Source organism: Nelumbo nucifera, chromosome 2, assembly GCF_055504915.1.
Source record: "Nelumbo nucifera cultivar China Antique chromosome 2, China Antique-T2T, whole genome shotgun sequence".
Taxonomy (NCBI): domain Eukaryota; kingdom Viridiplantae; phylum Streptophyta; class Magnoliopsida; order Proteales; family Nelumbonaceae; genus Nelumbo; species Nelumbo nucifera.
In genome coordinates, this window is record NC_142650.1 from 4,801,038 (window position 1) to 4,827,628 (window position 26,591).

At 36.6% G+C, this 26,591-nt stretch overlaps 2 protein-coding genes and 1 pseudogene across 2 annotated transcripts; 2 read left to right on the forward strand and 1 right to left on the reverse strand.

The window, feature by feature from the left end:
• Positions 1 to 728: 728 nt before the first annotated feature.
• LOC104594663 (putative pectate lyase 4) lies at positions 729 to 8,940 on the reverse strand. Its single transcript, XM_010255057.3, has 5 exons — positions 8,501 to 8,940; positions 7,389 to 7,740; positions 7,080 to 7,290; positions 6,489 to 6,557; positions 729 to 1,120 (listed from the first exon to the last, which is right to left on the reverse strand). Exons 1-5 carry the CDS (start codon positions 8,796 to 8,798, stop codon positions 884 to 886), a joined length of 1,167 nt encoding a protein of 388 aa, XP_010253359.1. The 5' UTR covers positions 8,799 to 8,940; the 3' UTR covers positions 729 to 883.
• Positions 8,941 to 11,504: 2,564 nt separating this feature from the next.
• Positions 11,505 to 13,104, forward strand: LOC104594983 (3-ketoacyl-CoA synthase 12 pseudogene; annotated as a pseudogene).
• An 11,128-nt stretch (positions 13,105 to 24,232) lies between these two features.
• On the forward strand, positions 24,233 to 24,712 carry LOC148801887 (uncharacterized). Its single transcript, XM_088897234.1, has one exon. It carries the CDS (start codon positions 24,233 to 24,235, stop codon positions 24,710 to 24,712), a length of 480 nt encoding a protein of 159 aa, XP_088753360.1.
• Positions 24,713 to 26,591: the final 1,879 nt, after the last annotated feature.

Genomic DNA, 26,591 nt, shown 5'->3' on the forward strand with positions numbered 1-26,591 from the left:
ACATGTGTATGAATTGTGATGGAATATTATGATAGGGGTAGAGGTAGTCAATTGTAAAAAAATTTAGGGATAATTTAAAACGGATCCTTTGGCCACGTGTCTCATGAAACTTAGGGGTACTCTAAGAGGTAGTCAATCCTTTAATGGCCAGAGGTAGTCAATTGTTTCTTTTTAAGACGAAGTTTCTTTTCGTCTAAAGATTCTCGTCTAAAGATTCTCATAATAGACATATGCTCCTTCCCTTCGCAGGTCTCCTGTATTGACATTACACGGGTGACATTAAAACTAGTTTGACATATCCTGCTTAATCCTACTAGATGTCCTACTACGAGCGACTTTAATTGATGTTTTAGTTGATGGTATTTTCATCCATTGCAAGTCTATGATGGTCTCGAACTCATCTCAGTTCATGAAGAGTTATGAACTCATTGCGGATCCACATCGGCTTGAATGTCATTGTGGGTGTTTTTGTGGTTCCATTTAGTAACTTCATTGCCATTGCCATCGCAGTCGGGGTGAACATGTACTTACACCGACATATGCTTCAAAACCCAGGATAGGAATACGATGATGATGGTCTATTGACATAAGGAAAAGACAAAAAGTCTGCCCATTTCATTCCTGGTCTTTCTGTTTGTGTCCTTTGCTTTTCTGATTGTTTGATCAATCCGAGCATGGATCGACGAATTTCGCCATTTATGGCTTCAAAAAACAAAATCAGAAAAAGATAAATAACATAACCTACTTGTATTCTTATATATCTTTCAAAGGCTATTCAAACGTCTTCGGGTAAAATCTCAAATAGACACTGCAAAGAAAAAGCAATTTTATTTTAAATATAAGGTAAATATAAAAAAAAAGGATGTACGTGATCTTGAGGCTCCTATGCAATTACTGTTTGTTCTGATGGTTTTGGGATGGACTGCCATCCCGTACAAATGTGGAGGACCTCTTTCAGAGCATCTGAAGGAGCTTCCATTGTCCATGTTGGGTAGTATTCGCTTGGATGGAACATGCTTTCCACAGCTGTCTCGGTCAATAAACAAGCTTGAGCTCCATTCAGGAAAATGTCACCCTCAGATCTTATACAACCAGACCTCTCCTGTTCCCTGTCTGCAGCCTACATAACCAGCATGATAAACCACCATTTCAGTCCATGTAACTACATGTTTTTTTTTTTTTTCGGGGGGGGGGGGATCATTAACAAGCTTGAAACAAGAACTTCGTTCAACTGGGAATCAAGTGCAATATCAACAGTTTGATCACCCATCCACCAACACAAACATATTAACAGACCTTGGAACAGCAAACAGAAGCATTAATGTTTTTCGTTCATCTAACAAGAGTTGGTCTGGGAAATTTTTCAAGTAGATGGGCCATTCTGAGAATCCCATGTCCAGGACAAAATGGACCAGTACTAATTGAAAAGATAAAAACATAGGATTGTTTTGTAGTTCCTCAAAGTGGAACATTATCATTGCAGCACAGTTTCTACTAGCGCTTTTTTTTTGGACAAGCATTTCTACTAGCAAATTTGATATTATCAACTTCAATAATTGAAAACGCACATACTAAAACATTCTCATGGCTTCAATAAAGGATATGGTTTTATTTTATCAAAACTAATGAAGGATATGATAAGTGAATAAAGTCAAACACAAAATTCCGGTCCTCTAAAGTGGGAGAGAATACTAAAGATATGGCTACAAACCATCTTCTACTGGCCACCAACCAGCTTCCCTAATAAAAATATATAACCTAACAAACGCAAAGGCGAGACAATAACAGTGGGATAGTGCAAACATAGAAGATCTAGCCTTGGCATTGGGCTGCAAATTAGGCAGATTGGCTTTCAAATACTTTGACCTATAACTGGAAACAAGGTGCATCTCCAAATTCAGGATCCCATGATCTAACAGATAGAAAGAGTATAGCCTCATTAAAGCGAGTTTCCAGTCAAGGGAGGTACTCTCATTCATATCAAAATCAGGCTAGCAAATCCACCCAGGCACCTACATACTTCCTCTGTTTCCATTCACAAATAAAACAGCACACACCTTGGAAAAACTCTCATTGTATTTGCTTTGGCAAGAGTGAAGAGATGATTTCCCATTCTACTCAGTGCATTGGGACAAAGTTTATCCTGAAGGCTATAGGTGGTATTAGGGTTGAAGCATCTTTAAATGGTGTTAAGACTTCTCTGCATGGAAAATGGTGTGAAGGCACAACAAGAACTAGACAGTCTTCAGAGATAAGCTAGGGTTGCCAAATATAGAATGGCATGCATTATATGCAAGGTTCAAAGTATCGGAAACTTCAAGTGTATCGAAAAGGCAATTTTAAGAGATGCATCGGGATACGCCTTGGATATGCATGTGTATCGGAGAAAAACTAAGATACGCTTGGAAACAATATAAATACTTTAATAAATCACAAAAATGCATCAACAGCACTAAATATAAGACCTCAATGAGGTGTATATACATTAAACTAATATATTTTAATGGTTTTATGAACAAATATATTATAGCTAATTATAATTTCATTAAAAATCCTATGCTTAACTATAATTTATAAATTATAATTCTTAAGTTTTAATGTTTTATGGGATGAGAAAAAACCCAACTCTCCTATCCAACCATAAAACATGCATTGACACAACTTCTAAGTGAAAATATAATTAATAATTATTTATTGTTTAAATAATTATTACTTATTATTCATTTCCAAAAATTATAAAAAATAAATAAACATTATATAATATATTCAAAAAACAGTTATTAAATAAGAAATTTCAATTGCTTTGTGGATATGATAGATTATCCATAGAATTATAATATATTCAAGGGAGAATGACTAATCAGCCCAGATCAGAATTTTATAGCCCCATAGTACAGGGGGAATGCATCCTGACCGTGAATTGATGCCAAATTCATGGGTAGGATGTGGTTTATAGGGGGGGAGAGGGCTAGTAGTAGGGGGGCTGGAATTCAGAATTCTGCATTGGGTGTTTCCGTACTTCTCCGTATATTCAATCATTGTGATCAAATGATAAAATATAATTAATTATTTATTTATTCTTTAGTTCTAAAGAAATAATTATTAAAGAAGAAATTTCAATTGGTCTATGAATATGATAGATCATCCATAGAATTATAATATATTCAATTGTTGTGATCAAATGATAAAATATAATTAATTATTATTTATTTTTTTAATTCTAAAAATATAAAAAATCAAAAAAATATTAAAGGAGAAATTTCAATTGCTCTATGGATATGATAGATAAATCCATAGATCTAAAACATATTTAGTCTTTATAGGCACAAAAAAATTGTGATTTTGAATGTAAGAAATGTAGATCACCATAAGTTTAAACATTCAAGAAAAAAAAAAAAAGAAATCACAAGAAATTATAAAAGATTGAAAAGAAATTACTTATTTTTCCATATTTTTTCAAAATTTGAAAAATCATTAAAAAAAATTAACGATTCACACTTGTTTCTTGCAAACTTTTGCAAATCTAGCACTCTAGGAATGAAGTTTGGAGTTTTAGAGTCATTTGGGGGTGAAAAAAGGCTTATTTCGGGGAAAAGAAGCTTGCTTTCCCCCTTTAATTTTTTTTTTAGTTTTTGGCCGTATCTTTTTCATCGATACGCTACTAATACGTCCTAATACACCCCCGATACACCCCTGATACGCCCTCAATACGGGTCCGGTATGCATGAAAAAAGACGAAACGTCTAATTTCCATGCATATCTTGTATCGGTTTTTCAAAGATACGATATGGGAGCAGTGATTTAAAAGGTGGGCCCCTCAAGCCTAGGTGCACAGGCGAGGCGCATTTTCGGGTATGCACCTCGCCCAGGTCTTGGTTGCACCCCTTTCAAAAGGCACACACCTAGGCTGAGGCGCAAGGCGCATCAGGCGCACCCGGCGTGCGCCTTTTTTAAAATTTTGCACTTTTGGATTTTTTTTTTGAGTCTAACAGCTCGGTCGGGGGCTCTGCCCCCTAGATCCCCGACCACACCCCTCAAGGCAAGCCCGAACAAGTCTATGTTAGGGTCTGAAATCCGAGAACCCCTATTTGCTAATGTTGTTCATTCATTCATTGCAATAAAAAATCTTCTTATAAGGCAATGAAAGTTTTAAAATCATTATATTTTATATGAGAAAAAGGAATTTCAGACCCTAACATAGACTTGTTCGGGCTTGCCTCGAGGGGCATGGTACAAAGGAAACTCATAGAATCAAGAATGCAATATGTTTTACATCACATTAAGGAGAAAAAGAGATTGTGGGTTTTACATGCTTGAAAATGCTTTATAGGTTTGCTTTTATTTTTTAATTTTCATTTGAATACGCTTTACATGTTATGTTTATGTATTTTAATTTTAGATAATAGGTTTTTAAAACATTTATTTTAAAATTTAAGTTTATATTTTTTATTAACATTATGTTTAATGTTTTTTTAATTTTTTGCATTTTTTTTTGAATTTTCTGACTTTTTTTTATTTTTAGCTTTTTTTTGTAATTTTGCGCCTTGCTTAAAAGGGTGCGTGCCTCACCTTACGCCTTGCACCTCAGGCACAAATTGGCCCTTGCGCTTTTAAAACACTGTATGGGAGGGACAGGGGTACAATTCACCTATGATTATGTAGTATGGACAGGAATCCAGAAAGCAAAAGAATACTTCATCAAAGAAATTGACTATGAACTAGTAAATGGCTCTAGATCGAATTCTTGACTTCTTAATAACAATTCCCCTGCTTGCATGCAATATTTTGCAAAATAATGGTGTGGACCCTTATATTCAGAAGAGACCTGAACAAGTGAGAAATAAATGAAATGGAAACCTGATCAGGCCTGCTAATGCTAATTCAAGGATGTGGTTGTGGAACACATTGGAGGAGTTCACCGCCTGGCCTTTTTTCAAAAACATATCCATGCTGGAGGGAGCAAATTTCCCTAGTCAATAGATATGAGAAACACTTGCCTCATCTGAAGTGGCATTTATGGTCTAAACAGCCTTGGGAAAATGCCTCAGCAAGGATGATATGTAGATCAACCAAACATGGAGTCATGGACCACGTGTTGTATCAAGAAATTGAGGGGGCAATACAAGCCATCTATTCATATCAAGGTTCAAAATTTCGATACGATGCACCCTGTATCGGGCGCATTGTATCATATTGGGAGCTGCCCAAAACCCCAAATAAGGGGTGCTTCGGACTTTGATCATTTTCAGGGGGTAGGCATGCTTAAAACTGAACCCCTGATGCAATTTTGAAAAAAAAAAAAAACTAAAAAGGCAAAGTTATTAAGTAGTGAAACACCCAATACACCTATTCATGCGTATTGGGTGTATCAATACTTTAAACCATGATTCATATACAAGGGACCACTGCTTGGGATAATAGTAAAATCTCAAGCTGACAAAAAATCTCAGGCTGACAGATAGCAGGGACTTACATTGGGTAATGGCACAATTTCATCAACTCATATATTTTAACTTCAGCAAAGTGTTATAGGTCATTCATAGGAATTTAGGAGTAGATCCAATAGGTGATAAAATGAAAGAAAGTAGACTATGATGGTTTCACCATGTATATAGAAGACCATCAACAGCACCCATAAGAAAAAGTGATTTGTTATAAGTTGAATGGACTAGAAGGGTAAGAGGTAGACCAAAAAGGACATAGGTAGAAGTAATAAGAGATGATTTAAGCACCAATAATTTTAACAATGGATATGGCATTAAACAGAATGGACTGGCGAAACATGATTCATGTAGCCAACCCTATGACGATGAAAGTGTTGCGGGTTAATTACCTTGATATTTTAGGCATCAAGTGGTGCTCCTTAGTTGAGTCAATTTTTAGAAGGATAGTAGCCACTATAAACTCATGGTTCTCTGCTCACAAGTATGCAGGGAAGTATCCCCATCCCCTGCTTCTTTCTTTCCTTTTGAATCCTACCACAAGCTTTAATGATTTTTGCCTATGCATGGTATAGCCTAGCTCTAAATTTATAGTACTTAGTTGTACAGGAGCATACTTATACACACGTTTGGATTTTGGGTGATATCAATACAATTACATGTTACCATTTCAAAGAAAACTATAGATTCACTATAATGGTTTAAATTAATAAACTTTAAGTGCTTAACCTTAGGGTCCAAACAGTATCTGCCAAGTATATTATAATTTTTTATTAATAAGTATATTATAGGTTTTCAAACTGGATCCACAGCCCTGTTCACTTTTTCTCTCATCACCTTGCTAATGTTATGATGGCATAATAGTTTTCTCATCAGAGACTAAGACAAAACACATAATATTCTGAAAAGAAAGTATCAAGGTTCTAGATAGGTATAGTCCTAGAGTTTCTCCCAAGTCATCACATAAAACACCGGCTTTGCAAAAAGCTCCCAAGTAATGAGACAAGACACAATTTTTGTGAAAAAAAGAATTAAAAAAAAACATACCTTTTCAGTCATATATTTAAAAGTGACCTTCTTCTGTCCTGCTTCATATATATTGCACTGGGAGTATATCTGGTGCACAAAAAAGGCATTACATAATTTCACAATTATAGCAAAGATTTATATGCAGTACAAATATGTAAATTCTAAAGGTCTAAAGAAATCCATCCACACTCATTCCCTAGATAGTTGGTCATGTTTTAGTCAAATGAACAGCAGAGTTGCCAATCTAATCTGTCCATCTTCAAGCCAGTCCTTTGGATTGGACACATAGGTATATCTTGTCTGATCAACCCTGCTCCCTAGAAAGCAGTTAACTTTATCTCCATCAGTGACAGCAGTCAATTAGCTTTTTCTTTTCTTTTTTCTTTTGCTAAATAGATCAATAAGAGAAGAACTTTTTAAGTCATGTAATTTAGGTCATTGGGCTGGGGAAAGAAATGAGAATACATAAACTGCATTGGACATTGGACTGACACCTCTTTCTGCACATGTAATAAAAGAAGATCCATCTAAAGAAGTTCACATTCCAGAAAAATTCATAATAAGCCTGTGCCCATCATCAACTAAACAAATTCATAGGCGTATCAGTACCTGTGACTCCACGCTAGCACAAACAGCATAAATACCCCAATTCCTGGTGTAATTGTTGTATAAATGAACCTTTCCAAATCTAACACGAGGATGCCGCTGTCTGGTCCCATTGAAAAAGCAATGGTGAATGGTTACACGGATACATCTATCACCAGTATGAGTGGGATCTGCTCCAATAAGCATGGTCTTGTCATGCTGTGAAAAGTGACATCTGATGAAAGTCAAAGAATGTGATTCATAGATTATCAATCAACCATAGTCCACAAAAAAATATTCCTACTCGAGTAATATGCACAATCATCTCCTCACCTAGAGATAGTAATATCAGTGCTTTCTCGTGTAATATCAATCAGCCCATCATCATAATCACGCAAACTGCAGCGGTCTATCCATATGTGCCTTGACTTGGGTTTTATTTGAATACCATCAACATCGTGTCCTCTACCACCTTCAAACTCTAGATTGCATATGATCACATGTTCACATTCCTTCAGCCTAAGACCTTTTCCCGTGAGTTTTATCCTTTGGCCCCGGCCATCAATTGTCTTATAAGATGCTACACTCAGGTAAGATAAAAGTTGGATGGTGCCCGAAACTTGAAAAACAATCCAGAGTGGTTCTTTTCTGCGACAACCATCACGCAGTGATCCAGGACCATCATCTACAGGCAGGAGAAGGGGGAAGTTATTTTGGCAGAATATTGATAACAATAAGCAGGCATATCTTAACACAATTAATAGCATCTAAAACCAATTAACATGTCCTCCACAATGCCAGTGAATTGCCAATCCAAATCAAAATTGTAAGCTGAATGAGATGGTAAATTATGCACCGCTAGCGTTTTCTGAGGTTTTTCAACATATAACTTTTGAATCTGAAACCCTACTTTGGCAATTCTAGCAACAAAAGAGATAAATCCGCATGGAAGGTAGAAATAGATCCAAATTGTATTGATTGAGAAAATAATCAACTAAATCCACCAAAAACCACAGAAGGTTGGTCGGGGAGATCAAGTGTAATATGCCTCCATCCCATTTACCTATTTCTGTAAAAAGTTCGTTTAATCCAAAGCAGCAACAGCTAACTACCCAGGTTATAAGTTGCAACTTACTAAACACGCTTCCATACTGGATCTTTGTAAACAAACCGACACATGCACAGAAACCAATTCCACAGTTTTACATTGCGTACCTATCGCAAAGAAAGCTCTGGAATAAAACAAAATCGAGAGAGCTCGAAAAGGTCAAAAACAATAACCCAAATGAAATCCAACATATTCAGATGGAAAACCAGAGGCAATTGGCGTTCAACCAAAGCATCAGATTTGACAAATATGTTCAACCAAAATTATTCCGTCTTTAAACCGAGAAAGTTTAAAATGAAAGGAACGGAAATAAATAAATAAAAAGAAATGAGTGAACCTGCTAAAGTAGTGACATGATAAAGTGGTCCATGTAGACCGCCGATGGCGAATCGACCAAAACCCTCGGCCTGTCCGGCCAAAGCTCTCAAGCTGCAATCTACGTGAGCGTAAGGCAGCGAAGCCATATTCGTCGGAGCTGATGCAGTTGGGGTGGTATGGGCAGCTTGATTTGGCGGGGTATTATCTTTATTTTCAAAACCTGCAACGGCCGGCCTCCTCCTATCGGGAAAAGATCCGTTTATGCCGTTGCGACTATTGCGAAGCTTGGTCGAGCAACGCCCGTGGACGGTACCCATTAATTCCCAAATCGAGTAACCCCGATCGACGACTTATTGCTCTGCTCACACCTCACAGTTCAGTGAGAAAGTTGCTTGGACACGGTTTCGTTTCTCCCTCCACGCTCTCTTGCCTTGCTCAACTCCAACTTCTTTCATAACTCAGTCCGCAATTTACACGGGCTGGGTTTTACATTTTCGGTCCTCGGCTGGCCCTGGGCCCATGACTTCCATTCTTTTTTATTTGTTTTATTTTTTTCAGGTTGGGCCCGGGCCTAATCCTTAGTTAGCTTGAGTCCGGCCTAACTTTATTTTCACATAAAGTCAATCTCAGCATGGTCCGACCATATATAAATATATATATACATATCTACACGAATGTAAAATTTTAAAGTGGATTCATTGATCAAAGTGAGCTAAACTTGGGTCTGAACACAACCTTTTAAAGAAGATTGGGCCTGGATTGAGAAGATCGAGCTTAACCTCAAACATGGTTTAAACTTGGGCCTTATGCCCAAATCTTAGGGTTAGGCTTATGTTGATCATAACCCCAGGCCAGCCCACTCAACCTGCACCCCTAATAGGGCAATTTTCCCCTAAAAATTGGGACAGGGGGGGTTTTCCTAATCTTAAATGAGAATGGGACGGGACAGAAATTTTTTTTCTCCAAACCCAGGATGGGATCCACATATAATTACTCAAACTTGCCCCAAATCCAATAATAAATTATTAAAATATCCTTAGATTTAACTTTAATTTCTAAAATACTCTTAAATATATAATATGACTTGGAGTTCCCATAATTCCATCATTCTATAATCTCATTTCTAAAATACGATACAGGTTTGATGTATTTTTAGATAGTTGTTTCAAGGATTGAATCCTTGCCCTGCAACTAAGGATGAGGCAAGGAGCAGAGTAGGGGATTTTGTTTATGGAGTGTGGATGGGGTGGGGATTTCCCGCCCCATACCCACCCCATTGCCATTCCTAAGTAGAGTTAAATCGAGAAAGTTACAAGTTTTATACATTGTGTTATATGTGCCAAAATATTTTATATTTCGGATTTCCCAATGCTATTACCCACAATTGGTGATAGTGTTGTTTACTTTATAGATTTTATGGGAGATTACTCACTTGTCGTTGTCGGTCAGTGATGTTTTATTTTATTTATTTATTTTGCATTGTGGAATATCAGCAAGGTTTATAAGTCGTACATATGTCATTTTCAACTTCCCCCAAGTAATAAAGTTCCATCTAGAAATCATTCAAGGTCTTTTTTTTTAAATATTCTTTCGGTGCTCTCATTTTCGAAGTAATTGTTCCATTAGAGGAGGCCCCAGCCACCCTCGAAAATGTGAAGATGATAATGCTTCTCAAAGTTCAGTTAATTGAACTATAAATATATTTTGAAAATCAACTCGAATTAATCATCAACGTAAATTGTTGTTTCTCAAAACAAAAATATAAAAATGTGTTCTCGAATTATTCAACTTCATGTTGCATGAATCATATCAAGATCTCACATAAATTTGGTATTTGGATGAATATCGATTGATAGGTTAATTATCAATTATTTAGTAAACAATTCTGGAATCCGAACACAATTATGGTTTTTTCTTTTTAGAAGAAATTAAAGGACATAATTATGGTTCGCCTCAAACAGATTCTAACCTGCCTTAAAAAAAGGGGTTTTTTTACTCTTCAGTCTACTCGAAAAATCTTAATTCCACCATATAGTTGGGGTAGGTGCAAGCTCGGAATTGATGTTAATTTACAGTCAATATAGGTGTTGTAAGTGAAGGTATTTAATAATAATTCGGAGAAGTACAGACATGCTCAATGTAGATCTAATATATATATATATATATATATATATATATATATATATATATTAAAGGAAAGTTTTCAGGCTATAGGTCCTAACATTCAGACACGTGGCTTTTTCAAATTTAAACACATGACATTTTATGAGAAATTGCTTTAAAGCCCCACAGCCCACTATCACCATTCAAATAAGTGACGTTCTCATTTTCTAGAAAGCTAAATACAAGGCAATTTCTAAGAAAATCCTTCTAAAACCCACAACCCACTACCAGGCTATAGCCCCTCACCATTGAGACACATGGCCTTCTTATTTTTTTGAAAGCTAGACAAGTAGCATTTTCTAAGAAGTTGCTGTTAAAACCCACAACTCACTACCACTATTTTCAATCTATTCCTAAAAAATGCAAAAAATTCAAAAGTGGTTATCTCCACGACCACTTATGCCTACATTCTATCCATCTCAATTAATCATTAAACTTCTAAGTATTATAACAAAAGAAAAATATCTATATTCTAATAATTATTGAAAAGCTATTTTTTGAAATAAATATTTTTTAAAATTTTAATAATTATTTAAAATATTAATAAATATAAATTTAATATTATTGATTTCATAATATAAATTTAACATTACTAATTCCGGTAACTAGTACAGTAAAAGAACTCTAACCTGTATATTAAAAGAACCATTGATAAATAGGCCCACGTCCATTTTTTTTACTTTTAGTAGGAAATCCGGACTGGCCTCTTCCAAGCATCAATAGCCATCGTCCCGGTCCCATTTATGGCTTGCTGCGACTAGGTAATGAATAGCCACTCCCATTTATAAGTACACAACTGTGTGGTTTTTAATCTTTTTCAGGGTAAGGTAGGTTAGGGGAATTTTAAGTATTGATTGAACATGCTTACACCGTTGTACCTACCTGATCCGGACATCGAACCTGGTTATTGCTTATATAAGGTGGAGACGAACCCTCCTATATACATCTCAGCTCTTACTTGTCAAACTCTACCCCAGACCCCAGTACTCTTTCATGGAGGTGGTCACTGCGCTTTATGTACTCGTTTTTATCAATATTTTCTAGCTGCTTTGGAGGTTGATTGATCATCGGAGAGGACAAGGCTGCTATATACTTGATTATGAATGCTTTAAGCCTTCTGATGATAGGAAGCTGAGCGTCGAGTTCTGCCGCAAGTTTATCCTTCGCAGAAAGAATCTTAGCTTCGAGGATTTAAACTTTGTGCTGAAGTCCATTGTTAGTTCCGGCCGGCATCGGCGCCAAGACCTATGGACCGAGAAATATCCTGGAAGACCGAGCAGAAACTGCTACCCTTATGGACGAGATCTTGGAGATGGAGGAGTTCTTCTTTGACACACTCGAGAAGCTCTTCTACAGGACGGGAATATCTCCGTCGGAGGTCGACATACTGGTCGTCAACATATCCATGCTGGCTACGGAGCCAGATCTTGCATCAAGGATCGTCAATCACTATAAGATGAGGGAGGAGGTGAAGGTGTACAACTTATCGGGTATGGGGTGTAGTGCCAGCCTCATTTCCATCAATCTCGTCAAAACCATCTTCATGTCCTACAACCACAAGAAAGCAATTGCTGTGGTCGTGACGTCGGAGGCCATTGGCGCCCATTGGTACACGGGAAACGATAGGTCCATGCTTCTTACCAACTGTCTATTCCGATCGGGTGGGTGTTCAATACTGTTAACCAACGACCCCAGTCTAAGGAATCGAGCCATGTTTCGGTTGAGATGCCTGGTGACAACGCATCTCGGTGCCAACGACGAGGCCTATTGGTGCGGAATGCAGCAAGAAGATGAGTCTGGGAGAGGAGGGTTTTACCTGAGCAAGAACCTCCCGAAGGTGGCTACTAGAGCGTTAACAAAGAACCACAGCGTAATTGCACCCAAGATACTGCCCATAAGGGAACTACTCCGATACGTGGTACTACTGGTATCATCACGCCTACTTCCTCGACCCGACTTGGACAGCGGCTCCGCCACCGCCGGCAAGGGTGGACTAGTGAAAGCAGCAGCAGCAGCAGGTGTGAATTTGATCAAGAGCAGCGTCAAACATTTTTGCCTTCAGGCCTGTGGAAGGGCGGTTATCGATGGGGTGGGGAATAGCCTGGGGCTGACGGAGCATGATTTGGAGCCAGCAAGGATGGCACTTGGTCGGTTTGGTAACTTATCAGCCAGCAGCCCTTGGTACGTGCTGGCAAACATGGAGGCCAAGAAAAGGCTCAAGAGAGGGGATAGGATCCTAATGGTCAGCCTTGGAGGAGGTTTTATGTGCAATAGTTGCGTGTGGGAGGTTGTTAGGGAATTGGAGGGTGCTCATAACGTGTGGAATAACAAGGACTGCATTAATAATTATTATCCTCCCAGCAAAACCCGTTTATGAACGAGTTTGGTTGGATTATTAACAACGAGACGGAAGAGAGCTGTGATGATGCGTTAGAGAGTTACATGGCAAAGTATCAATGAGCACTTTGGATTAGAACTTCGCTCGTCATTGCTACGTAATGCTATTGCTAGCTTACTAGCTAGCTACCTGATGTTTATGCATGGCCTTAATTGTGGGTTTTCAATTTATTTTCATCCAACTCCTCCTCCTTTTTTGTTCATTATAAGCTTACTTTATTTTCCGTAACTAATTAGAATGGAAATTAAAAAGCAGGTTTTAATTAAGGGGGTGTTTGGAACCGTGGTCATTTTTCAAAAAGAATGGTATTATGTCAGATTCATATAGGTGTTTTAATAAATGTTTATATATTTCATTGTTTGGTTCAGCCGATTATTAAAAAATTGGGTATGCTTCAAAAACCGGGACCTCACCGATTTGCATCGGTGAACAATTTCCCCCAACGATTGATTGATGTGTATCTTATGTAGTACTTATATGGCAGCACATACATAAAAAAAGGTGATAAAATAATTTTACCAAACAGCGTAATATTACTCACTTCCTACGTGGCAGAAATATTTTTTTTTATGAAAAACAGGTCTTAAAACATAAACTTTTTTTCTTGAAAATCAATCCAAAAAGAACTCACGCTTCCAAACACCATGTAATGCATGCTAATTAATATATCCGCGGCCATTAATTAATTAATGCAAAACTACGCATTTTGTCAAGGACTTGGGGCCGGCCGGGTTGAATTAAAATGGAGCACCCCAGGTTTTAGACATGCATCGATGTTGATCATTTCGTCACTAGAGGCAAAACCACTTGGTGAGTTATTCTACCTGCCAGGCTGCCATAATCCTTCTGTTTGCTGGTCTTATTGTTAATTAATTTGCTGGTCTTATATATTATATCGATACGGTGATACCATTTAATTAACTTATTCATGAATCTATCTATCTAGCTAGCTAGCTTCAAATCAGATTAAGATCATGTTTGATACTTTGGTCTTATGTTTGGACGGATTCTGTGGAAATTTGTTTTGCCCTGAAAAAATCCTCATGATCGATAATTAATTTGGTGCTGTATTGGGCTATTGTTTGGCTTTGCAACCTACAAAAAAAAAAAAAAAAAAAGCGGTTAAGTTATAGAACAGGAAATTCACAATTAATTGAGCATGCATCCAAAATCTTGTCATCAAGCAAATATATATATATATATATATAGTAACAATTAATTGGAATCTAATTCAATTTCTAATCTTTAGAAAATTTCCTGATGCATTCGAATAATTTGATTGGGGTCATGAGTGGCCGATCAGACGGTCATGATGAGTTCAATGTTTTCCGGAATCTTAATCAATGCCATGAGTCATTTATTAACATAGCCCCTATAATTTCACGCTTATTAAGACTTATCGTATAAAAGTGTAGAGTAATATTTTGATCCTAATGTCTGTTATATCAAAATTATCATCAAAAGAAAAGAAATAATGGAAATGTTGGTTTGAAATAACGGAAAATAATAATAATAATATTTTGTATTATCATTATCTAATTTTTTATTATTATTTCTGTTATATCTTTTTTTTGTTTATATTTATTATTTTGATTTATATTTAGATAAAATAATATACGAGATTTTTCATGGGTATCTTTGAAATAAAAAATCATTCTGAATAAATATATATACAAACAATGCCTAACAAAAGATGCATTAAGTAAAGAAGTTGCAAAGTAGAGGAGGTGATAGGATAGGTCTTTAATTAAATATATGTCGTCGTTTTTTTCTTACAAAGTGATAAAGATCCATCCCAAAATCACGCCAGGTGTTACGTCCAATAAAAAATCATTTGTGTTCCTCAACAAACACCTTTTAGGCACGAGGAAAAATGAGTACAATTCTTAAAAGGGTGGCTTTCAACTTTTAAGGTTTTGGGAAGGGTGGTAATCGGCTTTTAAAACCAGTTTGGAAGAAAATATAAAATAATGTAAAATATAAAATCGTATATTTTACATTATTTTATATGTATTTGAAGTATATATATATATTTGCATTTGCTTTCCTTTCAAACTAAACATAAGGGAATGAGATCTTGTTTTTAGTTTCCTTTGTCATCAGAACCGTTTGGTGCTCCAGTTTATGATTGTCATCAAATAACTGAAGATAGGGGATAGGATCCTAACGATGAGCCTTGGAGGAGGTTTTATGTGCAATAGTTGTGTGTGGGAGGTTGTCAGGGAGTTGGAGGGTGCTGATAACGTTTGGAGTAAGGACTGTTTATGAATGAGAAGGAGAAGAGCTTTGACGAATGACGCCTTAATTGGAGAGATCGAGAAGCATCAATGAGATGCCATATAAGAGTGGACCATACATAAATGACTAGTGCTTATATTTATTTTAAATTTTAGCTTACTTTGTTTGATTGCAGTACAAATAAAGTAAATTAAGACAAGAAGTATAATAAAGTAAAATCCAAAATAAAATTAAATAAGAACTTGCATTTTCTACATTTGCACTTTCATGCATTTGTACCAGTGTAAATAAATTTGAACTGCAACCAAATGCAATCTTGGTAAATTTTTGACAATTTGCATGGGAAATTTTTATCCACTTGGGAGGTGGACAAGTTAATTAATTATTCATGGAGAGGGAAATTAGCTAACTTATGTAGGACTAAAATGTTCCTACTAGAACAAATAAATAAATAAACGTCGATCCTTTAGGCTGCGTTTGGAAACGATGCAAATATATAGAGTGTAAAATGGTTCATATAGATTGTAAAATTGGGTTAATTTTGCATTGATAAATTTATCACTTTTAGCAATAATGGATGCAAATATGAATCTCAATGAAGCATATATATTTTTTTTAATCAAAAGCCCACTTGAATGCAAATTTACTTTTTTTTTTATTGTTGTACTTTTACATCTTATTATCAATGTAAATATTCATTGATCTATCTTTGTCAATGCATAAATATAATTTGCCAAACACAAGCAAAAGCGAACCAGAGTGTAAATTTACCTTGAACCGGGATTTACACTCTATTTGCATTATTTCCAAACACAACCTTGACAATTCACTCACTTATGCACCTAGCAAAAGAATATTGGTAAATGTACTCCAGATAATATTTTTCTAGGTAACCCTTATTTAGGTAAATGCACAAATAAATAACTTAATTGCCACCTAATTGACACATAATGTTTCAACTAGAAATGAGACATGTCCTGGTCGGGTATTTAAAGTATTTGCTTTTCTATCGTCACGGGTGTTGAAGAAACATTACGAAATGTTATTCTTGATAAACCCCTTGACCTTGACCAAAATTCTAGGCATGTCCTTGGTTAATTTCTTAATTCTTAATTCTTTTGTCGACACAAACATGTATTGCCACATATTTGTTTATAACGATTTCTGCATAAATGCTGTTTTGGAAAATTCATAAACAGAACAATTATAAAACACAACTATTCCAAACAAACCCATAAAAAAAATTCAAAAACCATCTTAATGTGATTTGAAGTTAGATTCATAAATAAAAGATATCATTATAAGCGAAACCTTTGAAGCATAAGGACATCATAATAACTTCCTATACCTATAGGTGGCAGGTAGAACAAGTATGTATATCTTTGGTATCGATGCTGCAGATGCAGCAGTGTCTTTTTTGTTTTTTTTTTTTTTGAAACACTGCTCTGCAGTGAGATAGGATATTTTCTGGAGCAACAGCGTTTTCTGTTTGATATCAATGTTCTAAAAAACGTTTTCAGCACTGGTACCTATTATCTAGTAGCTAGTGCCACGTCATGCCCCTATTACTGTCACCTTATGTCCTTATTGACAGCAACGAGCTACAGCTCTAAGAAACATTAAATTCAGTATTGCTCCAAACCATCCCCGATTTTCAAGGTGTAGCTTAGAACACCATTTTTTTATAGAAAAACGGTTCCAAACAAATAGACATTTTCTGGAGCACCGTTTCTTTTTTTTTCGACGTAACACTGATATATTGCCGTTTTTTGGAGCAATGACATCGATGACAAAGAGATACGAAGTGAACAACTCAACCAAATGGTTTGCCAAGTGAAATGATCCCAAAATTAATATCTGAAACTTGGGGGTCTTCGGTTCAACCCCCGTAGTCCATCACAAAATGCTAATTAAGTTTTGCATTGGGGACATATTAGCATTAAAACCCGCTTTTCCCATCTGAAAGTAACCTTTATGGTGGAATTTTAGTGGCATTCCAATCAGCAAAGGATATTTGGATGAAAAGTGAACACCCATAACGCCATTAACTGTAAGCAAAAATCAAGCATTAATAATTTAGTAGGCTCAAATTGAGAAGGATGTAAATAAAAACATGTAGAGTATAAATACAAGATTTAAAAATACCGTATATAATATTTTGTAGTATATATATTTGTACTCTTACTAGCTCAATTTGGAAGGAGTACAAATACAAATATGTACAGTATAAATACATACAAAATAATACAAAATATAAAGCTTTGCACTCTACATATTTGTATTTGTACTCTTTTCAAATTAAGCATTAGGTTGCATTTGGAAACGATGCAAATGGAGTGTAAATCCCGGTTCAGGGTAAATTTGCACTCTAGTTCACTTTTGCCTGTGTGTGGCAATATTATATTCAAGTGGGCTTTTGATAAAAAAAAAGCATATGCTTTATTGGAATTCGTATTTGCACCCATTATAGCTAAAAGTTTGTTTGTTAAGAAGGTAAATTTGTCATGCAAAATTAACCCAACTTTGCAATTTATATGGATTTTACACTACATATTTGCATTCACACTTATTTGCATCGTTTTCAAATGCAGCCTTAGGCTCAGTTTGGAAAGAGTACAAATACAAATATGTATGGTGCAAATGCATACAAAATAATGCAAAATATAAAGCTTTGCACTCTACAAATTTGTATTTGTACTCTTTCCAAACTAAGCCTTAAGAACAATTTCAAGATTTAAAGGCTGTAGCGTAGGTCCTTATTTATCCTTAAGAAAGAAGGTTGTAGGCCATTATAGGAGTCAGAATATGGTACTCATAAGCCGTAAGGGCTGTTTATTTGCATTGAATTCCGAACTTTGAATGAATGCCTCTGATTATGTAATAATTACTTTTAGAGGTGTATATAGTTGGTGAATTTTTCTTGGCTATGAAGTTTGAATGTAGAGAATGTTGTTCTTAAATATGATTAATGCTAAGTACTGAAAATGACAATTGACCATTTTAACAAACTAATTAACAACTAATAAAATAAATATAAAAAAATATAAATAATGGAAATGAAAAATAATCATAAATAAGTTAATGTTTTTTAAAATTGAGCAATTATTAATTAATTAATAAATGTTTAAAATAAATAGTTACATAAACATTGATAAACAACTAGCAATTAATAATTAATTATTTTTTTAATATAAATATTAATAATTATTTTTATAATTAATTACTTAATTATTTTTAAGATATTAAGCATTAATTAAATAATATATTTAAAATAATTAATTAACTAACAATTAACAATTATGTATTTCATAATGAATTAATTAAAATAATAATTACTAAATAATTTAATGAATAATAAAATAAATATTACTAGATAATAACTAATTAAATCGGTAGTTAAATAATACATAGATATTTAATAAAGTAATAATTTATAAAATTAATTTATTAATAATATATTTAAAAAATTAAAAATAATGAACAAATTAATAATTAACAATTATCTATTTCATAATTCATTAACTAATTTTTAATTAATTAGTATAATAAATCATTAATTAATTTAATGAAAATAAAATAATATAAGGTTTTCAAATTGTAGGATTTATGAAAAGAAGAAACTTGTGAGGATAATTTTTAGAAAACAAATAATAAAGTCAATAAAAACAAGATGATGTAACATTTAAAGCTTAAGGAAACTATAATAAAGAACGTACTTATTACCTACGAAAATGAGTGATGATGTGACAGGCTGTAAACTATAATAAAAACTGAGCCTTAGCTTTCTATTTCTCTCCGATTTTTTACAAAAACCATTGACCCTATCACAAACAAGGTGCAGTTGCACAAGTCTGATCCCTCACCTGGCTCCATATTCGAAGGGACACTGAATGACCATTTCAACTATGGTTCATTGAGAATTAGGGGGCAGAAAATTGTTTTATGTCCCGAGAAACATCGTGATAATTTGGCGTCAAAAAACAAACCAAAATTAAGGTGGTTCTAGAATAGAAAATTCACGACGAGTGGAACCGTGGAACATGCAAAATCTTGTGTTTTCAACCATGTCACAAAATTTTGGCTTATCTCAATCACCCTAGCTTTTAATATTCTTTTCTGGTTAGCACCCTTTTTATATTTGATTTACTTTGTTTCATCCAAATATTTGTACATTGAAATCAAACCCTACCAATAGCGCTATGTGGTGTATGGTGGTCCAGACCATATGATTTTGTTCAACTACACCATGGTGGGGCCAAATATTCCAAGTAATCAAGGAGATGCTTAACAACAACAACGTTCACTTTTAGCGGATAAAATAGTTAAATAAATGGTAAAATAATCAATAGTATAATAATATACTGATCGAACTAAAACTTTAACCATTGAGGCGCTTACAATTTCATTAAAATCTTATTCACTAAAAGATAAAAGAATCAGCTTTTCAATTCATACACTTCAGCTAAAATCAATAATGGTCCTAAGTTACTACAAGATCAGCCTATAATTTGCTGACAAGTAAGAAAAATACTGATCCCATTAATTTAAGTATGTATTTGGAATTGTGGACATTTATTCACTAAACTTTTGTATTTGATTTGTTTGTAAAATCGAAAAAAATAATAATGAACCTGTTTATTGACACTTAGGCGTTAGTGGATCATTAGGCACCAACCACATCAGAAAAACAGTGAATAAAGGCCTACCCAATTGCCCATTCTTCAGAGAGATAAAAGACCAAAACCATATACTAATTAATTGCCAAGTGGTATCACAGGTTTGGGATCACCTAGATATCCCAAGCAACCTCAAAGTCTCAAACCCAAGCCTCCAATAGGGACTTGGTGGAATGGTGGAAGAATTTACTAGAGGAAGACTTGGATAAGAAAAATCTCTGGTTATGAAAGAAATTAGTCACCACCTTCTGATTCATATGATTAATCCTCTCAAGAAGTGGCTTTAAATATAAAAGAATACATGGAGGTTAATACCACCCACGATGATCAAAAGAAAAGGAGAATTAAAACCCTTAGATGGATAAAATGGACATGCCCGGAAGCCAAGTATATTAAAATAAACTTTGATGAAGCAAGATGGAAATGGTGTGTAAGGATGCAAGTAAGAAACCATAGCGATAAATCCTTCGTGCCAAGAAGGACAGCTTTGGAGCCACAACCATTACAGTGGTTGAAACATAGGCCGCTCTTGAAGCCCATATACTTGCTCTTCAGTTCAACGAGCTAGGAATAATTATTGAAGGAAACTTGCTGCTCGTGATCAAGACAATCTAAGGATAATCGAAGACCCCTTCCAATGAAATACTGCCACGACACCTGTTTGTTTGAAACTCAAATTTTACAGAGCCCAGACTTAAACGACAGTCCCGACTCCAAAAAGTATTAAATTTTATTAACCCGCTCAATTTTAATTAATTCCTCCTTTCTTCTTACTCTTAACCGCCACCCCCACCCCTCCACCGTATCTCTTCTTCCTTCAACCCTCCTTATGCTCGAGGTGACTGTTGAGAAGAGATCCTAATTAAAACAAGTTGATGGAATCCTGGCAAAATGTTTCTTTGCTCCTAAAACTCCTAGTCAGAATGCTTCACTGTTGCTTTGCCCATATAGCTAAGGAATTGGATTTCTTTGAAAAAAAAAACACTCCTGTTAAGTAACTCTAAGTAACATCCTTAATTTCTCCGACAATATTCTGCACCCTTTAATATGGGCTTTAAGGCTTGTAGCTAGAGGTAATGCCAAGGGAATGGTGGTGCCGTCCTTAGAGAGGGTGGAATGTCTTTGGCACTGGGTGCATCGATACGGCTCATCGCACCATTTGGATGGTCTCGTCAGTTTTGGGCTCGCACTAGATGCAACATTGACGACATGGGAAACGGTAAGTGCATTATTTTGAGACTGCAATGGACTAAAATGTGCGGGTGGTGGCACACCACCCGTTACACTCGCCGAATTCACCAGTGTCACCAGCACTAACAATGATTCCTACAACGTAAGCCTCGTGGACGGCTTCAATGTAGGTATGGGAGTAAGGGCATCAGATGAGACAAGAGCTTGCCAATACGCTAGTTGCATTGTCGATCTCAACCATAGCTGTCTAGAAGAACTGCAAGTAACAAAGAGGGAATGAGAAGAGAAGAGGGAGGGAATGAGAAAAGAGAAACACAATTCGGATTTCTTGTTCACCTCTACCTCCTCTCCTCTCCTCTCCTCTCTACTAATCCACTTAAATCAGGCCACTTGTCCCTATTTAATTAACTATTTAGTTTTTTAAAACTAAATTATTTTTTATGCATTAATTTTTTAGAAAAATAAATCCCTACTTTTTAGTTACCATGACACATCTTTCCCTTTTCTCTCACCTCGCCTCGCCATTGGAAACCTAAACTAAGTAAAAATTAGAAGTACACCTTTCCCCTCTCCCCTATATGAGCATTCGTACTGTTGAATGCACTTGCAGGCAAACTTGCTCTCTTCAATGTCAAAGAAAATACAACTCTTATTTTGAGTGGACTAGAAATAAGCTTTTTTCAAGATTAAAACAAATACTCCTGCCACACGTATTTTTTTCATATTCAATAATCTACAATCAACTTTTGAAATAATCTCTATTTTATCTTTTTAGGAAAAATTTCCAATTAGTACCTTATACTTTATGTTTAATATCAATTTGGTCCCCGAACTTTAAAATGCAACAATTTAGTACTTAAACTTTCAAAATGTGACAATCCAGTATTTGCCATTAATCAGCAATTAACTTGTTGTTAAGTGACATTTGAAAATGACACAAATGCCTTTCAAATGTCATTTAATTTTCTTTATCAACCATTTTAATATTGACAAAAAGTTAAAAAGTCACAAATCCTTGCTTCTTCCATTCAAGAAAATTGGGATTACGTTTGAGTGGGCATCTTGGTGACCACATCTTTCTTGAATATAAGAAGCAAAGATTTGAGATTATTAGTTTTTTTGTCAATATTTACATAATTGATAAAGAAAATTAGATGACACTCAAAGCGCATTTATGTCTTTTTAAAAGGCCTTTGAGACAAGAGGGAAATTACATGGTTTCCCATCTGGTGTCAGGCCTTTATAGAGATTCATCTATATAATCTTGTTTTTTGTTCGGTGGAAAGATGAATATATGCACCAGATTTTGTTTCCTTTTTGAATTTCCAGTGACATACGTTACTCAAGGTTCATTTTCAGGAGTCCATATTAGATTAGCTACACTTGATAGCTGTATTAGAGGCTGATTAACCAATAATAACACCCCTTACGCTAGCCTTCAAATATATAACAGCCCACCACAACCATTCCAATCTCTCACTTGGCGTGCATGGATGATGTAGACTGAACAGCCACGGTGAATATATACTCTTCTCACACTTTAATAAAATTAATAGTTAAGATGATGCCTTTATTTTATTTTATCCATTTGATTGCATATAGCATGAACGAATAGAATACATTACCCTATATATTGTGATGTTCATAAAAGGGGTAAAATACAAAAATCTCTCATATAGTTTCATTTTAACAAATATTTTCCCTGAAATAACCCTATTTTAATTTGACAAAAACATCAGAAGATGACCGTTAAAAGAGGTTTTTGCCAAGTTAAAACAGGGTCATTTCATAAAATAATTATAAAAGGGTAGAATGAGTATTTAAAAAAAAAAAAAACTGATGCATCAATTTAACGGTTTCTATCTGGAAAAAATGACAAAATGGGGCTTTTGTTGAATTTCTCAAAAATTTAAAAAAGATATTTATTAAAATAAAATTATAGGAGAGGTTTTATGATTGTCTGAAACTTTAGAGAAGGTTTTTTGTATTTTACCCTAAATATACTCAGGTTGTGTGTAAACTGTAAAGCCATCTGGGTTTCTTGGAAATGCATGTTAAAGAAAATTGTGTGAAGTGTGAACTAATGTGTCACGTGGGAACGGGAAGTCGGCTCAAATTGTTGAATTTAGACGGTCAAAGATTTTTCTGGGTATGTGGTGGTTGTATGTTTGGACTATTTGGAGCAGCGAAATACACATATATGGATATAACTCGAATACCAAAAGATGGATTTTCCCCGTTAATTCACAACAATCCATTTTTTTGGAGACAATTACCAACATGAACATGAGCATGATAAAAGTAAAAATCACCTTTGGATATGGGGTTATCCTCCTCTTAAGTCTCAAATTATTTGCTTTGTCTTCTAAGAACAGAAGGGAATTTGGTGTAAAAAAGAGTTCATATTAGCGCCTCACAATGACACATATAACATCTGATACGTGCATGTGCATGCATGCACTAGGCGCACAGCAGTCGAAGACCCGACTAAAGTGGATAGCAGCAGAAGACCCGGTCATGTTAGCTCTTAGTTGGGATAAGCCTTAATCATTCAGTTTTAATTCTGTTAGAATAGATTAAGTCTTCAATTCTGTTTCCTAGATAAGTGCATTCTGTTTTTTTGTTGATAAGCTCCTAAGATTAAGGGGCAGTAGTTCCTATTTCTACTCCCAGTTTGTAGCACAATAAGGCTATAAATATAGCCTGAATGAATGGAGTTGGCATTGGCTTTTCTACAAACAAACTCTCTCTCTCTCTCTTCTCCTTATTCTAGATCCTTCTCCCTCTTGTTAGATAACTTGAGCGTATCATTGGTATCAGAGTCGGTTCAACCATGGACACCCGTGGAAAGACTAACGCGGAGTTCCACAATGAGGTAAATGAAACCTTAGCACGACATGAGTCGAGCATAGACCAAGTGAACACTGTCTTACAAGCAATGTTAACCGAACTCCAAGCCCTTCGAGCCTCACGAACCACTCCCAATACCACTCCCGAGACCAACCCCTTCGCCCATGAGGAATCCTCACACCCCTATACTTCCCGTTCAACCTCCACCCATGACCACCCTCATCAACACGTCAAGATGTCATTCCCAAAATTTAATGGGGATGATCCGAGCGGTTGGATTTACAAGGCGGAGCAGTATTTTGAATTTCAAAATATTATTCCGGACCAACAGGTGCAGCTAGCTTCCTTCCATTTGGAAGGCATCGCCTTACAGTGGCACAGGTGGTTGACCAAGCATCGCGGACCGCTCACATGGGAAGAACTCTCCAAAGCGGTGTTACAACGGTTCGGCCCCACCGACTACGAGGACCCATCAGAGGCATTAACTCGCATGAAGCAAACCACCACTGTGACGGCTTATCAAGAAGCCTTCGAGAGGCACTCTCACCGAGTTGACGGCCTACCCGGGAGCTTTCTCATTGGCTGTTTCATTGCAGGACTTCGTGATGACGTTCATTTAGATGTGAAGATCAAGCAGCCTCGAACCTTGATAGAGGCGATTGGAGTGGCCTGGTTAATTGAGGAACGAAATTACTTACAGCGGAGAGCTAGCTAGCCGGTTCGATCCCCATCAGCCATGACAACCCAGAAGGCATCACCCAACCCCATGGCCGGTGTACTTGGGCCTCCACCAAGCTCGCGGGCGAACCAGGTTTCCAGTGCTCCTTCCCCAACATTTCGGCGACTCACCAACCAGGAGGCACGAGAACGTCGTGAGAAGGGGTTGTGTTACTACTGTGATGAGAAGCTCACCCCCGCCCACCGTTGTGCATGTCCACAACTGTTCATGATTGAGGATCCAGAACCGGCGGACGTGGAGACTGTCGAATCAGAGGAAGAAAACCAAGAAGCCATCCCTGAAATCTCCTTCCATGCTATTGCAGGAGCTGAGCACCCGCAAACCATACGTGTTCTTGGGAAACTGAAAAACAAGAACGTGACAGTATTAATTGACGGCGGCAGCACCCACAACTTCATTGACCAAGCCATCGTCTCCAAGTTCGGGTTGCTAGTGAACCGAGACAAGAAATTTCAAGTTATGGTGGCCAACCGTGAAAAGATCGAGTGCATGGGGCAGTGCCGAGCTCTCACCCTCGCCATTCAAGGACACCCCGTTACCGCTGACTATTATGTTCTTCCCATCGCAGCATGCCAGTTGGTGTTGGGAGTACAGTGGCTAGAGACGCTTGGACCCGTCGAGATGGATTACAAACGACTAACCTTGACGTTCAAAAAGGAGGGACTCTCTTGCACCTTCCAAGGATTGGGACGAGCCAGCATCGAAGCCTTAACCAACAAGGAATGCAATGGGTTACAAGGTACGAGATTTTTTTTTTTCAAATAGTTCCTTCACATAGCAGCGACCAACCAGGTTTTCTTCCACCCGAGATGGACCACCTTCTCACCGAATTTTCCCATGTGTTTGAGCTGCCCACAAGCCTGCCTCCTAAACGACCACATGACCACCGGATTGCACTGCTTCCCGACAAAGGACCGGTTAGTGTGAGGCCATATCGATACCCGTATTACCAGAAGACCGAAATAGAGAAGATGGTGAAGGAGCTTTTGCAGACAGGGCTGATAAGACCAAGCAATAGCCCATTCTCATCGCCGGTTTTGCTAGTGAAGAAGGCTAATGGAGCTTGGCGGTTTTGCGTGGATTACCGAGCACTTAACGAAATCACTATTAAAAACAAGTATCCCATCCCCTGATTGATGAATTATTAGATGAGCTCCACGGCACCAAATTTTACTCCAAACTAGATCTACGGTCGGGATACCATCAGATTCGAGTGCAAGAAGAATACGTTCCTAAAACGGCTTTCCGAACACATGAAGGGCATTACGAGTTCTTAGTGATGTCGTTCGGCTTGACGAATGCACCTGCAACTTTTCAAAGCCTCATGAACGACCTCTTCCGCCCATACCTCCGGAAATTTGTTTTGGTCTTCTTCGATGACATTCTGGTTTATTCTAAATCATGGGAAGACCACCTATCTCATTTGAGAGTTGTTCTAACTGTATTATCCTCTAACAAATTATTTGCAAAAATGTCAAAATGTCAATTTGGTGTTTTGCAAGTCGAGTACTTGGGTCATGTGATTTCAAAACAAGGCGTATCCGTTGATCCAACCAAAATACAAGTTGTTCCCGCAATGCCTACACCGACATCAGCAAAGGGGGTTCGTGGCTTCCTCGGGTTAGCAAGATATTACCGGAAGTTCATCCGCGACTTCGGAAGCATTGCAGCTCCCTTAACCCAACTGTTGACCAAAGGGGGATTCCAATGGAACGAGGCAGCAGAGCTGGCCTTTCAGCAGTTGAAGAAAGCACTCACTTCACCGCCAATCCTACGTCTACCAGATTTCTCCCAACGGTTTGTGATTGAATGCGATGCGAGTGGAACCGGGATTGGCGCCATCCTCATCCAGCAA